The sequence below is a fragment of the Gekko japonicus genome, unplaced genomic scaffold, assembly GCF_001447785.1.
Source record: "Gekko japonicus isolate JY-2015 unplaced genomic scaffold, Gekko_japonicus_V1.1 scaffold1388, whole genome shotgun sequence".
NCBI lineage: Eukaryota > Metazoa > Chordata > Lepidosauria > Squamata > Gekkonidae > Gekko > Gekko japonicus.
In genome coordinates, this window is record NW_015164228.1 from 304,089 (window position 1) to 318,087 (window position 13,999).

The 13,999-nt window shown below is 49.1% G+C and overlaps 1 protein-coding gene across 2 annotated transcripts in view; it reads right to left on the minus strand.

Moving 5' to 3' along the window:
* APLP1 (amyloid beta (A4) precursor-like protein 1) overlaps positions 1 to 13,999 on the minus strand; it is a 57,754-nt gene that overhangs the window by 24,435 nt on the left and 19,320 nt on the right. For both annotated transcript variants that reach the window (XM_015408575.1, XM_015408574.1), the window contains exons 9-11: positions 13,468 to 13,596; positions 13,256 to 13,355; positions 9,566 to 9,712 (exon numbers count right to left, since the gene is read on the minus strand). In XM_015408575.1, the coding sequence (XP_015264061.1) occupies positions 9,566 to 9,712; positions 13,256 to 13,355; positions 13,468 to 13,596 (376 nt within the window). The remainder of the gene's footprint in view (positions 1 to 9,565; positions 9,713 to 13,255; positions 13,356 to 13,467; positions 13,597 to 13,999) is intronic.

Below are 13,999 nucleotides of genomic sequence, written 5' to 3' on the forward strand. Positions count from 1 at the left end.
CTTCAGGTACAAGCTCTCCTTCCTCTGTGAGGGCAGATCTGTGCATTCCCCCCCCTCATAGCTAGCAATCCAAAACAGTCCAGTGGCACCTTTAAGACCAAGTTTTATTCAGGTACAAGCTCTCCCTCCTCTGTGAGGACAGATTTGCACCCCCCCCAACAGCTAGCAATCCAAAACAGTTCCAGTGATGTCAGGGGTGTGTGGCATATGTAAATAAGTTATGATAATAAGTTATGCTAATGAGCTCCTGCACCTCTTTTTCTACGAAATGACCTCTGTGTATCTCAATGGTCCAGGCATCCCAATGGGGTCGCTATTGTGCTGCTTTGGGGTTGTGTTACAGCGCTATAGCACTCTTAAAAGAAAAAGGGTGCAAAAACCTCATTACTGGACCACTGGGCATTTTACACAGCACCCTGTAGCGCTTCAGGAGCGGTAGAAGGAATTGAAGACTGCTTGGAAGCAGTTTGAGGTCAAAACAGCTCAGGAATGCTTCCTGAATGGGACAGAAGCGTTTCTGTCCGAAAGGGAAAATATATTCCGTCAGGGAACGGGTACTAAAACGGTTCTGTCTGAAATGACAGACAGAAACCGTTAGTGAACATTTCCAGAAATGGAACATATCAGCAGTCTGAAATTCCCCTCTATGAAATTCTATGTTATTGTTGTGGTTTCCTAATAGTATGTGCTATTGTAAACTGTTGTTATATTATATAAATAAGATATTTTTAAAAAGATAAAGAAAAGCCCTTGTGGGTACTGTGCCTTGGGATTCAAACACACAAACACTCCACACACCCTCTGGATGTTCCGAAGGAAAACAATGAATTCACAAGGAACTTGGAATGTCCACAGCCACAGAACATCTCTCTCACTTCCCTGCAATTATTGCTCTTCTATCTTCTGTGGACATAGGCTCTTTCTATGGTCTCTGGAAATATGTGCATGGGAGTGTGAGGGGGTGACATCACCCCAGCATTCAGGCCACTGCTGTGTGTTGACTTGACTGGTGCCTTCTTCCCCGCATGAGTCATGCCAAGGGCATTGCTGGTGCACAATGTTATGATGGGTGGGTGACAGCAGAGCTTCTAGGAACTCTGTGGGAGTGGCTGTGGAAACATTAGCTTTGCAACTGACAGTCATGCCTCCAGTTTTTATGCAAGGGGTGTGTTAGGTTGTAAAGCCGGCACTGGCATTGGGGGGGGGGAATTCATCAATTTCAGGTCATTCTCAGCCCTGACCTGGATAGCCCAGGCTAGCCCAATCTCATCAGATCTCAAAAGCTAAGTGGGGTCAGCCGTGGCTAGCATTTGGATGGGCGACCTCCAAGGAACACCAGGGGCGTGACACAGAGGCAGGCAATGGCGAACCACCTCTGAGAAGCCTCTTACCTTAAGTCTAGCTCGACCCCTAGTGGTGCATAACGCTACAAGAGCTAGAACTTCTGGCTGCCAGACAACCTTAGGATCTCCTGGCTATACGACACACACTTGTTTATTAGGTCATTCTCAGGTCTCTTCCTTTCTCAAGGGGACTGTGCACTTCTCTCTGCATACTGGAGGAGATCACACTACCATGACGGACCATCTTAGGAGATGGGAGAGAAGAGGGACCCTGACTCTGCTACAGCGGTGGTTTGCTTGGATTCTTTCCCATTCATCTCTGGAGCGTATGAGCCAGCCAGAGATTTCAGTGACGGTACAGTTCAGCTGACTGGTACCCATCATGGTTTGACACGTGCTTGATAACTATCCTAGGTTTGCCATGATAGGCAGCCTGCCAAGATCAGGAATAGCCCCTGGACAGCCCCTACCTGGTTTGCTCTGCGTAGCTGACCAGGTGCGTTCTGCTCAGCTGATCACAAATTGTCGAGGCTGGTGGTTTATATAGATGAGAAGTGCCATGATCAGAAGCCAAAGCAGAACAAAGAATCATTTTAATAAGGCATCCCACGACTGAAGGATCAAGTCTTTTTTTCACAGACACCAGCTTTTGGTCAGTTTTGCTGACTAAAAGTATCCAGCAGCACCTTCTAACCCAGGGAGGGGTCTGCAAACTTAGGGATGCCAGCCTCCAGGTGGGACCTGGGGATCCCCTGGAATTCCGGCTCATCTCCAGACTACAGAGATCAGCTCCCCTGGAGAAAATGGATGCTTTGGAGGGCGAACTCTATGGCATTGTACCCCACTGAGGTCCCTGTCCTCCCCGGGCTCCACCCCCAAATCTCCGGGAGTTTCCCAACCTGGATCTGGCAACACGGTCGCCCATCCCCTGCCGGTGGCCAAGGGGGGACCTGGCAGCCTTAGTTCCACAGCCAGATGTGGCTCCATAATGTTAAGATTTAGTCTTCCCTTTTAAGGTTTATTGGAGGGGGTCATCAGCGGGATACTAGAATGACCTAGAATCACCAGGGTGTGACAGACACACACACCCCCCCGTCCTCATCCATTGTTACAGATGTGAGTTCTGGGGCCGAAAACTGATTTTATAAAAAGAGACGGAAAGGCTGTTCGATCTATCAGAAATTCTGTTTCTTCCTTCACGCCCCTCCTCTCTTTTACAAGTCTGCTTCTCTGGATGCCGATAACCTCACCACCCATCCCTTCTGTCTGGGCATGCGGCCAGAGCGTAATTTTCCATTCCTCATTATCTTTTGCTCCTGTGATCCAATCTTCAAATGGCCCAAACTCTGTCAATGTCACTGCTGGAATATTTCTATTGATGCTGCTGCTGCTTCGATGGCTTCCCTGGCCTCCTCTCTCTCTTCTTGTACTATGCTATTTTATCCCCAGGCTCCTGTAGGGTTTTTGTGTACCTACAGGCTGGTGTTGCCTAAATTGCAGCAGCCTTTGCACAGCACCAAGTGTTTCAGGTACTTGATAGGTATCACAGCCATTGCAATTTGAACACAGATCTGGATGCAGCCAAAAGATTTTTTTAAGCATTACAGGATATTATCAGTCTCTATAAATGACTGAAATCTTTGGGACACACCAAAAAATTAGGGTTCACGTACCAGACATTATTCCCAATGGTTTTCTTAATCTTAAAAAAAACCCTCTATCATATCTGGCAGCAGAGAGTTCCAGAGATCAAATGGGCATTATCTAACATCTAACAATTATCTAACAATTATTTATATATAAAAGCCTTTTGGTGGGGGCACTCTCCAAAACATTCCACACGCTCCCGAATTGGTTGGCGCCCTGGTGTGTCACTCACAGGGCGTCTGGCTCCACTGGCTGCGTTGCTGCCTCTCTTGGCATGGCCCCACACACAGAGGCGGCACCCAGCATCTCAGCCTCACTCTCCTTGGAGCGGACGGATGGGTCAGACACTCCAGCGGCCAGGGGCCTGAGTCCAATTGTGCCGCCGCCGCAGTTGTCCTTGCCTGGCGGCCACGGGTAGCTGCCCGGGCTGTGTGCGACCGGACAATGGACAGGCCAGGCGCTCCAGCAGGGGGAGGGAGGGGGCTCAGCCCAATCCTGCTGCCGCCACTGCCACAGTCATCCTCGCCCACTTACAGGTGGCTGCCCAGGCTGCGACCGGACGATGGACGCGCCAGGCACTCCAGTGTGCGTGGGGGGGCCCTCAGGCCAAACCCTATCCCGCTGCTGCGGTCATCCACGCCCGACTACCGGCAGCTGGACAACCTCTGACTGGATGGGGGCTGGCACACTGCCAGGCCTGAGGCTGTTGGAGATCGCCTGGAGGCTGCTGGATGCACCCGGGTGGGAAGCCGATCACGGGCCACTCCCTCGCCCCTCAACTCCGGGGGGTCATGATGGCGGAGAAAGCGGGGGACCGGGGGCGCCTGCGTCATGTCTTTCTAGGGCTCGTTGTCTTCCTCCACAACAGGCTTTGCTCCTAGTCTAACAATATTACTCATTTGCTTTTAGTGCTCTTTTGGGCGACCTCTAGCTCAACTTGTTCTCTACTCACTTTGTCCTAATAGCATCAAGATCCTATACAGTTCAGAGCAAGAATGCAATTCCTCCCCCCTCCTTTCAAAAATCTCAGAAGTTGATGTGATTTGCTAGGGACCAGAGAGCAAAAACCCAAGTCTCAATCACCAGGCGCTGTTTCTTAGGCACCATTGGCTAATGACCACCTAAATATTTCACACCTCCGTTTTAGATCGACTCCTCAAAATCCTTTCTTCTTTATAGAAAAGAACCCTTTCTAAAAATGTCAAATACAATTCCAGTTCCTTTCACGCATTTTTTTTACTGCTTAAATGAGCAAATATCTCCAGTTCCAATATACCTTTTGGGAGGTGGGATGCCCAGAACACCACTCTATTCAGTGGGGCTTACACCCAGGAAAGCGTACTCACACCCAGGAAAGCGTGCTCACAATGGCACTGATGGTGCAGTTGTGTTATTAGTTTTCATAAGAAGGATGCAGGAGGAAGAGCCATCTGGGTACAGTGGTTAAATTGTTGGACTAGGATCTGGGGGACTCTGAAACCCTTTTCTGTCACAGATGCTCACTGGGTGATGGGCTGGTCACCCTCTCTAAGCCTAGCCTACCTCAGAGGGTGACCAGCCTAGCCTGCCTCAGAGACATTCCACACGCTCCCGAATTGGTTGGCGCCCTGGTGTGTCACTCACAGGGCGTCTGGCTCCACTGGCTGCGTTGCTGCCTCTCTTGGCATGGCCCCACACACAGAGGCGGCACCCAGCATCTCAGCCTCACTCTCCTTGGAGCAGACGGATGGGTCAGACACTCCAGCGGCCAGGGGCCTGAGCCCGATCGTGCTGCCGCCGCGGTTGTCCTCACCTGGCCACGGGTAGCTGCCTGGGCTGCGTGAGACCGGACAATGGACAGTCCAGGCACTCCAGCAGGGGGAGGGAGGGGGCTCAGCCCAATCCTGCTGCTGCCGCTGCCACAGTCATCCTCGCCCATTTACAGGTGGCCACCCAGGCTGCGACCGGACGATGGACGCGTCAGGCACTCCAGTGTGCGTGGGGGGCCCTCAAGCCGAACCCTATCCCGCTACTGCTGCTGCGGTCATCCGCGCCCGACTACCGGCAGCTGGACAGCCTCTGACTGGATGGGGGCTGGCACACTGCCAGGCCGGAGGCTGTTGGAGGTTGCCCGGAGGCCGCTGGATGCGCCCAGGTGGGAAGCCGGTCACGGGCCACTCCCTCGCCCCAACTCCAGGGGGTCATGATGGCGGAGAAAGCAGGGGACCGGGGGCGCCTGCGTCATGTCTTTCTAGGGCTCGTTGTCTTCCTCCACAACAGGCTTTGCTCCTAGTCTAACAACATTACTCATTTGCTTTTAGTACTCTTTTGGGCGACCTCTAGCTCAACTTGTTCTCTACTCACTTTGTCCTAATAGCATCAAGATCCTATACAGTTCAGAGCAAGAATGCAATTCCTCCCCCCTCCTTTCAAAAATCTCAGAAGTTGATGAGATTTGCTAGGGACCAGAGAGCAAAAACCCAAGTGTCAATCACCAGGCACTGTTTCTTAGGCACCATTGGCTAATGACCACCTAAATACCGTGTTTCCCCGAAAATAAGACACTGTCTTATATTTATTTTTTCTCAAGAAGACACACTAGGGCTTATACCACAAATGTATAGAAATCCTGCTAGGGCTTATTTTTGGGGTAGGTCTTATTTTCGGGGAAACAGGGTATTTCACACTTCTGTTTTAGATCGACTCCTCAAAATCCTTTCTTCTTTACAGAAAAGAACCCTTTCTAAAAATGTCAAATACAATTCCAGTTCCTTTCACGCATTTTTTTTTACTGCTTACATGAGCAAATATCTCCTGTTCCAATATACCTGTTGGGAGGTGGGACGCCCAGAACACCAGTTCTACTCAGGATTCTACTCCACTCTACTCAGTGGGGCTTACTCCCAGGAAAGCGTGCTCACAATGGCACTGATAGTGCAGTTGTGTTATTAGTTTTCATAAGAAGGATGCAGGAGGAAGAGTCTACCTCAAAGGGCTGTTGAGAGTATAAAATGGGGAGGAGAGAACCATGTATGTGGCCCAGAGGCTCTTTACAGGAAGAGTAAGAATATACTAGATAGATAATGAACTCCTTTTCTAACCCTCCTTCTCTGTCTCTCCCATGGCTGCAAAGCCTATGTTGTTCATGAGCTCTCTCTTGCTAAGGATCTTCTGCTCCACACATACCCCAAGCAGGTGGAAAGGTGGCATCAATGTTTTAAATAAATAAATAAATATGGCAGAGCTCACTACTTGCATGCAAAAGGTTCAGGTTCAGTTGCCCGGCGGCACCTCCAGTTAAAAAAGAAGACCCCAGGTAGGCTCCTTAGGCCAAATCAACAGGCAGATCTTAGGCAAGATGCTCTCCCCCCCCCAATCTGTAATACAGGGATGTCATGACTGACCTACAGCAAACCTGCAGCAACCACGTTTCAGGTAGGGTAAGTCTGCCTTCCTCTTCCTACAGGCACTGTAAACCTTGGGGTATAACCAGAGGTGCGGGCTGAAGGGCAAAAGGCACAGGGATCTCACCTGTGGCTTGCGAATTAGGGTTGCAACCTCCAGGTGGGACCTGGAGATCCAGAATCATACCATCTCCAGATGAGTCCCCTTGGCTGTTTTGGAGGGCGAACTCTATGGCATTGTACCCCGCTGACATCCCCTGCTAGGGATGCCAACCTTCAGGTGGGGCCTGGGAATCCCCAAGAATTACAGCTCATCTCCAGACTACAGCGATCAGTTCCCCTGGAGAACATGGAGGCTTTGAAGGATGGAATCCACTGAGCTCCCTGTCCTTCCCAGGCTATGCCTTCAAATCCCCAAGAGTTTCCCAACCTGGCAACCCTAAGTCCCTCCCCATTCAAGGCAGGGGGAGGGGCTTCGTCATGTGCCCCGCCCCCCGTACCTCACCCGGGGGAACTGCGATCCCCTGTGATCCCCCCCGAAATGACCTCTGGTCTAGACCACTGAGGAAGGCCTGAAGGGGCCGAAACGCATATGGTCCTTAGGTCAAAAGATTTTACCCATCAATTTGTATAATAACTAACTTGGTTGTACAAGCCTTTTAAGTCTAAAACTTAGACTATTTCTTTTAACCGCTGTATGTTTTAGTTATGTGTACACCCTAATAAGCATTTTGTATTTTTGTATAATACAGTTTGTAGCTTGACCTTCTCGGTTCACACCTGGGGACGAACCAGCAATTGAACGCTAACTCACTCAAGCCATTTTTTACACAATACTTATCATAGTTGTTGCTGTAAGACGCTTTAGTCCCCCCCTTGCGGGAAAAAGCAGGATATAAATACTTATAAACAAACAAAACAAAAGTTTGTGGAAGTCCTACACGAATGCCAAATGTAGTTTAAGTAGCAGGGATGGGAAAGATTTTGGTCTGAGCCCTTGGAAAGGCCCTGCCGGTCAGAAAGTGAGCCCCAGGCTGGGGAGCCGATAGACCGATTTGTCAGGCAGCTTCAGCCGTTCATGCGGACTGATGTAGGTTACTCCAGTAAAATCCTACTAGAAAACCCTACAGCTGCTCCTACAGAATCAGGCCCAAGCGACTTGATATTCATTACACAGACTTTTGGAAAAAAGTCCATTTTTTTTTTTCATTGCTTCAATCCAAGCAGCCAATATTTCCTCGGCTTTAAAGCAAGAGATCAAAAGCTAAACCCTTCCACGGTCATTACTGCTTCCCGGGGTCAAGTAATCCCTCAACTGGCCTAGCACAGTTGTGCTAAAAGATGATTTAATTGCCGGAGCGGCAACTGAAATGTCGGAGGAGCCAAATCAGAGCTGATACAGATTCGGCAGATGGGAAAGGAAGATGAATCCTCAATTTTGAATTTCAGTGGGAAATAAGAATCTGAAACTGTCATGTTTGACATATTTTGAGTGAATCTCTAAGCTCAGGAAGAACCCGGCAAGAGCACACCGAAAGCCCATTTAATTTAGCATCCAACTTCCCAGAGTAGTCAAGCAAGGCCCTAAAGCAGGTCACAGAGGCCAAAGCGGCCTCCTATGACTACCCCTCACAACTGTTATTCAGAAGTACACTGCTTCTGAACATGGAGGTTCCACTTATTCCTCATGATTTAGTAGCCACGGATGGGCCTCTCTTCCATGAATTCATCTAATTCCCCTTTACAGACAGTACTTTTTGTCAATTAATTCTGTGCCGTGTGAAGAAGTGCTTTTGTCTGTCCTGAATCAACTGCCCCATCACCTTTCTCTAGTGTACCAAAGCATTATGGGAAAAGGGGGGGAACCCTCATATGTTTTCCTTGACACCACACATACTTTTTTTTTTTTTTTACAAATCTCTAGTTAAAAAAACAATTAGGATATCATAAACTCAAAAGCCAATGAAAAGAGAGGTTCTTTTTAGAGTGGCTTATAACCATCCCAGATGGCAGTGTAGATTTTAGAGCTTCACAGAGCATTGGACGTGTTATTCTTATTTGGTAGCACAACTCATGTTTCAGTCCAAAACTTTTGTTGTGAAAAGGGGCAAAAATTTCAGATTTTGAAACTGGAAAATGGATCAGATTTTTTAATACTTGGCACAAAATTTCACTTCAGCCGTAGGACAAATTCTAACTATAATACTTTGCCCCAAAGGAGCTGAGCAGGATGTCTTTCGTGTCCAAATTATGCCACTGATTACAAACATGAGGTAGATTGGGAAGGAGCAGCATACAGCCCAGATCCAATAGAGGCAAGCAGAGAAGTCCCCAAACCACACAGTCCTCCAAACACAAGGAAAATTCTCTCTCAAACTCCATTCCAAAGAGGAATTTTGCAAACCGACAAGGAAAACTGACCCTCCAGAGGACATCATCTGCACCATCAAATATACACCCGAACCTCTCGCTACCTCAGATGTGACTACAACATGTACATTAATAGGAGATAAATCCTTACTGTAACTAAAATAAAGGTGACCAGAGATTGCGGAATTACTAATTTGGGGAGGGGAGTGGGTTCTCCTTGATTTATCCTGGTTCAAATACTGGAATGACTTTTAGTCAACAGGACCGGAAAAAGTTTCCAGTTCCCTCAGGTAATGAAAAGAAACTCCTGTGGGTGTACAATTCTGACCATTCTGGGGTCTACAGGGTGGCGACCTACCACACTTTAACTTTTCATTAAAAACAACCGGAACAAAAATGAAATTAACTACACAGCACGACTTGTCAAACCCCGGATTCAAAATGATGAGATTCCTAAAAACTCTCAATAAGGATCGCCTTTTGAGGATTTCACAAAAAGTCAAACCACACAAAGCAGATCTGCATCAACAAGGCCCGTTAACAGGGGAGGGCTAGCCCTGGCCATACAAAATACCCTCCAGAGGACCAATAAACTGAAAATCATACATGGTTCCGAGGGATCCTGCCTGCATGCTATGCGATCTTCCCATGGATGCGACGTCTGAACAAATAGACCTGCCCCCCCACACCAAGCTGACCCCTCTCCCACTGCCACCAAGAACCAGCCCCCCCATTGATAGTCTACCTACCACGATGCTCCAGGAGTTAAAGACCCCTCTCCTAAGCAAAGCTTTGCTCCCTTTCAACTATCTTCCTACTCACCTTCTCCGTCACGCAGGTACGAATGACTCTCAGCACCCATGTCTTCACTACTGTCGACAGGGAGGAACTCCTCGGTGGTGCGCGTCTCCGAGATGGAGGTGGTGAGCAGGTCGTTCGTCGCCACCCGTTCAGATCGCAGCAGCTCCTCTGTAAAGACCGAAGGGCAGCCATTTTGAGAGGCAGCTAGCGGACTTACAACGCAAGCTCTGAACGGTTAGGCGCCTTCTGAGCCTGTGGGCTGAGGAGGGCATAACTCTGACCTCAGAATGAACAGTTAGACTCCTAACTGCTAGGATACAGCAGCCTACCAACTGAGTTCCCCACAGGGGCGGACTGGGAGAGGAAAACAACTCCACCCCCACCAGCCATCTTGGCTCCATCTCACCAAAGGATGGAAGGGAAGACTTCTGGCCTGCCTGCCCACCCAAAGGACAGAAAAAAGGAAGGGAAGACTTCTGGCCTGCCTGCCCAAGACCTGCCCACCCAAAGGACAGAAAAAAGAAGAAAAGGAAGAAGAAGAGGAGGAGGAAGAGCAGGAGGAGGAGGAAGGGGAGTTGAATTTATACCTCACCCTTCACCTGGAGTCTCAGAGCAACTTACAATCTCCTTCCCTTCCCCTCCCCACAACAGACAACCTGTGAGGTAGGTGGGGTTGAGAGAGCTCTGAGAGAACTGTGACTGACCCCAGGTCACCCAGCTGGCTGCATGTGGAGGAGTGGGGAATCAAACCCGGTTCTCCAAATTAAAGTCCGCTGCCCTTAACCACTACACCAAACTGGCTCTCTGCCCTCTTAAGGGCAGCATGCAGCATCCACCTCACTGCTCAAGGCCTGGGCAGGGGCAGAAGGGCGGTGCACAGCCTTGCCAGCACCACATAAGATTCAGACAGCTTGCATGCCTCCCTTTTGCCACTGGGCTGACCTGGCCCAGGTCCAGGGGAGAAGGCTATTGCCCCCCCCCCGAGGAAAACCCTGGTGGACATAATAGACAGTCCCCCAACTTTTAAGGCCGCTCCCGTGGGAATCAACCAGGGTTCAAGACCCGCCTGACACGTAATCCTTTACTTCAAAGGGGAGATTCCCTTCAGCACTTTGCAATGTATTCTTCCTTAACATCCCACTAGTGGCTTAATACCAACCCATCCACAAGGTTCTGGGTGGCTCCAGGCCTACAGCCTGAGAATCCTTGCTCAACCTTTCAAGACGAAGAGCTGAACGCCTTGATTCGTACCAGGCCACCCAAACACCCCAGAGACCTCTGGAATGCCCCTTGTTCCGATTCCCTACAGTGAATCGGTGAACAGAAGGTGCCGCTTCCAACTTGCAGAAGGCAAAATGCCCCCCCAAGGACTGGGTATTAATTTGGTTGAAATGCTTAGTCTCTGCCTGCTTTTTAAATGGCTCTCCTTCCTTTTTCTGGTTTTAGCGCTGCTCATCTACTGGTTGTTCATTGCCATTCATATTTGGGCAAGACAGTTCTGGAAACGTTGCAGCATTGTATCAAATGTTCAATCAATCAACATTTATTACGGTCGACAGATCACTCAACAACAAAACGCAGTTTACGTATAGATGTAACATCCATAACCGGAGATCAAAATTCATAATCTTATTGCGCTGTAATTAATTATACATAAAAGTTATTTAAAAGTCTGGAATATCTGCTTTCTTACGGAAAGACTCTCAGCACAGAAACCGGCCACTTTAGAGGTGGTATCATTGGAGCGGTCTGCAAGGAGCAGTTATGTATAGAATTTTTCATATCTTCCTGGGTACTCGGGTAGAACAGAGGCAAGGCAAGTGGAAAGGATGTCCTTATAAAATGGACAATACAATCACACAGGTTCCATGTTTTTGACTGTGTTCAGTTGGCAGAAACACAGACGTTGAGGGTAGGGAATATGTAAGATTCTCCCGACAGCACAGAGGGCAGATAGTTGGGCTCGGGCAAAAGCTCTGCAGTATTTGGGTATTTCTAAAGTGTAAAAATAGTTTGCCAGCACAAGGTTTTGGCTATGATTCCCTAGCACTGGACAGAGATGTGCCCGAGCTCTGTCAAGTTGAAGAGCTGTCTCCCAGATTCGTTGAGCATCCCTTTAGTTCTCAAGAATCCGAGACGGCTGACTGCTAAGGTGGAGAACCTGAAAAGTTGTATTTTATTCTCAGCTGCATTGACCAAACCTGATGGGTAGCTATCCGCAAGAAATAAGGGGTTAATCCAAATGGGTTCAGGCTCAAGCTTGATACCAACCAGGGGTCATTTCCTGTGGGAGTGCACTGGAGCGGAGCTCCGGCAGTAAGGACCCAGGGGGCGGGCACATGCAACAAGCACTCCCCCCTGCTCCCAGCAGCCCTCAGTTGGGCCACGAGGAACAAGAAGCAGCCAGGTAAGTTCCAGAGCCCCCCCAGCCCGCCTTCAGGTACAAGCCCTCCCTCCTCTGTGAGGGCAGATCTGCGCATCCCCCCCCCCATAGCTAGCAATCCAAAACAGTCCAGTAGCACCTTTAAGACCAAGTGGAGCCTGAGTGGTGGGTGTTGCCTTCTGACACACTTCCAGTGATGTCAGGGGGCGTGGCACATACAAATAAGTTATGCAAATAATAAGTTATGCTAATGAGCTCCTGCACCTCTTTCTCTATGAAATGACCCCTGAGTTGTGCAAAACGTTTTGAACAAAGTTGTATAAAATGTTTTGAACAAGTGAATAACTCAGCAAGGTGTCCCTTCACTTAGCACCCGAGGGGGAAACTGGCCAAATAAGAACCGGTGAAACCACTAGAAGAAACGATCTGGGTCAGGCCATTCGTTTCCAGCTAGTGGTAAGCAAGGGGGTGCGCTATAGAGTGTCAACTTTCAGGTGAGGCCTAGAGATCTCTGGGAGTTACCACTAATCTCCAGACCACAGAGAACAGTTACCCCGGAGGAAATGGCTGCTTGGGAAGGTGGACTCTCTCTGAGACCATACCCAGCTGAGGCCCCTCCTCTCCCTAAGCCCTGCCCTCCTGAGGTCCTACCCACAAATCTCCAGGAATTTCCCAACCCCTAGTTGGCAACCCTGTGTCACTGGAGCAGGGGTTTCCCAGACATTAACTAGCCATTCCTGGTTTAAAGAGGCAGAAGGAGTATCACAGAATCATAGAGTTGGAAGGGACCGTGAGGGTCATCTAGTCCAACCCCATGCACAATTCAGGATACTCACAAATACCTCCCCCCTCCCATGCTCAGAAGAAGGCACACACACCCCCTCAAGGATCCCTGGCCAAACTGGCCTGGAGAACAATTTCCTCCTAACTCCAAAGTGGTGACCGGCATTTCCCTGGGAATGCAAGAAAGGGCCACAAGTAGTAAGCACTGATGCAACCCTTCCTGCCCTCCCTCTCATGATCTGCCTGAGTTCACAGAATTAGCATTGTTGTCAGATGGCCATCTAGCCTCTGTTTGAAAACCTCCAAAGAAGGAGAGCCCACCACCTCCCGAAGAAGCCTGTTCCACTGAGGAACTGCTCAAACTGTCAGGAAATTCTTCCTAATGTTTAGCCGAAAACTCTTCTGATTTAATTTCAGCCCATTGGTTCTGGTCCAAGAGGGAGGGGAAGGAAGAAGAGAAGGAGACCTACAGGAACAGCAGAGACTAGAGATGTTGCAGAGAAAAAGAGAGTACCCCTTGGGAAATGAAGGGGTATGGTACATACCAATGTCCCCACGGAGCTCTTGAGCAAGTTGGGGATTCTTGTACAGCAAGGCCAAGCTCTGATTCATCCGTTCTTCAATGACGTGGAGGTGGGTGTACACCTAGGGAAAAATGGCAGCAGGGGTTCAGGGTTCCACAGGCAGACCCAACACTGCAGGGTTGGTGGGGGAAAGGATTTTCCAGGGAGGGAAGCACATAGGGGAAGAATCGCACCTGAAACTTCATTTGTTCAGCCTTCTCGGGATCGGCGGCAGCCACGTGCTGGTAGTGGCGGAGGGTGTGACGCTGGTCTTTCTGCTCTGCCCGCACGTACCTCTTCAGGGCTGCCAGGACGCGGTCCGGCTGGGTGAGGAACGGAAGAGTGTCTATTTTACAATCTTCAAACAAACATAGTTCTGACTCTACTTGCCTTAGCAAAGATGGAAATCGCAGCTAAGTGGAAGGATAGTAGGGATCCCTCTATCTCAGCTTGGCAAAATAGAATATGGGACTGCTTTATAATTGCTAAATTGACTGATAAAATCCTATGAGAAACACATACCACCTATAAATCACAACTGTTTCATACTTGGGCACCAATCCTAGACTACCTGAAGTCGCAAGCTGTGATTCCTGCTACGGCCGATAATTTGGACCTGATAAATCTCTGATTAGCCTCATGTTAGGTCTACAGTCTGTTCTGTGGAGTGTAGTTATAGTAATTTATTGAGTTAGATCCTTGTTGTTTTATAAAGTAGTTTATATG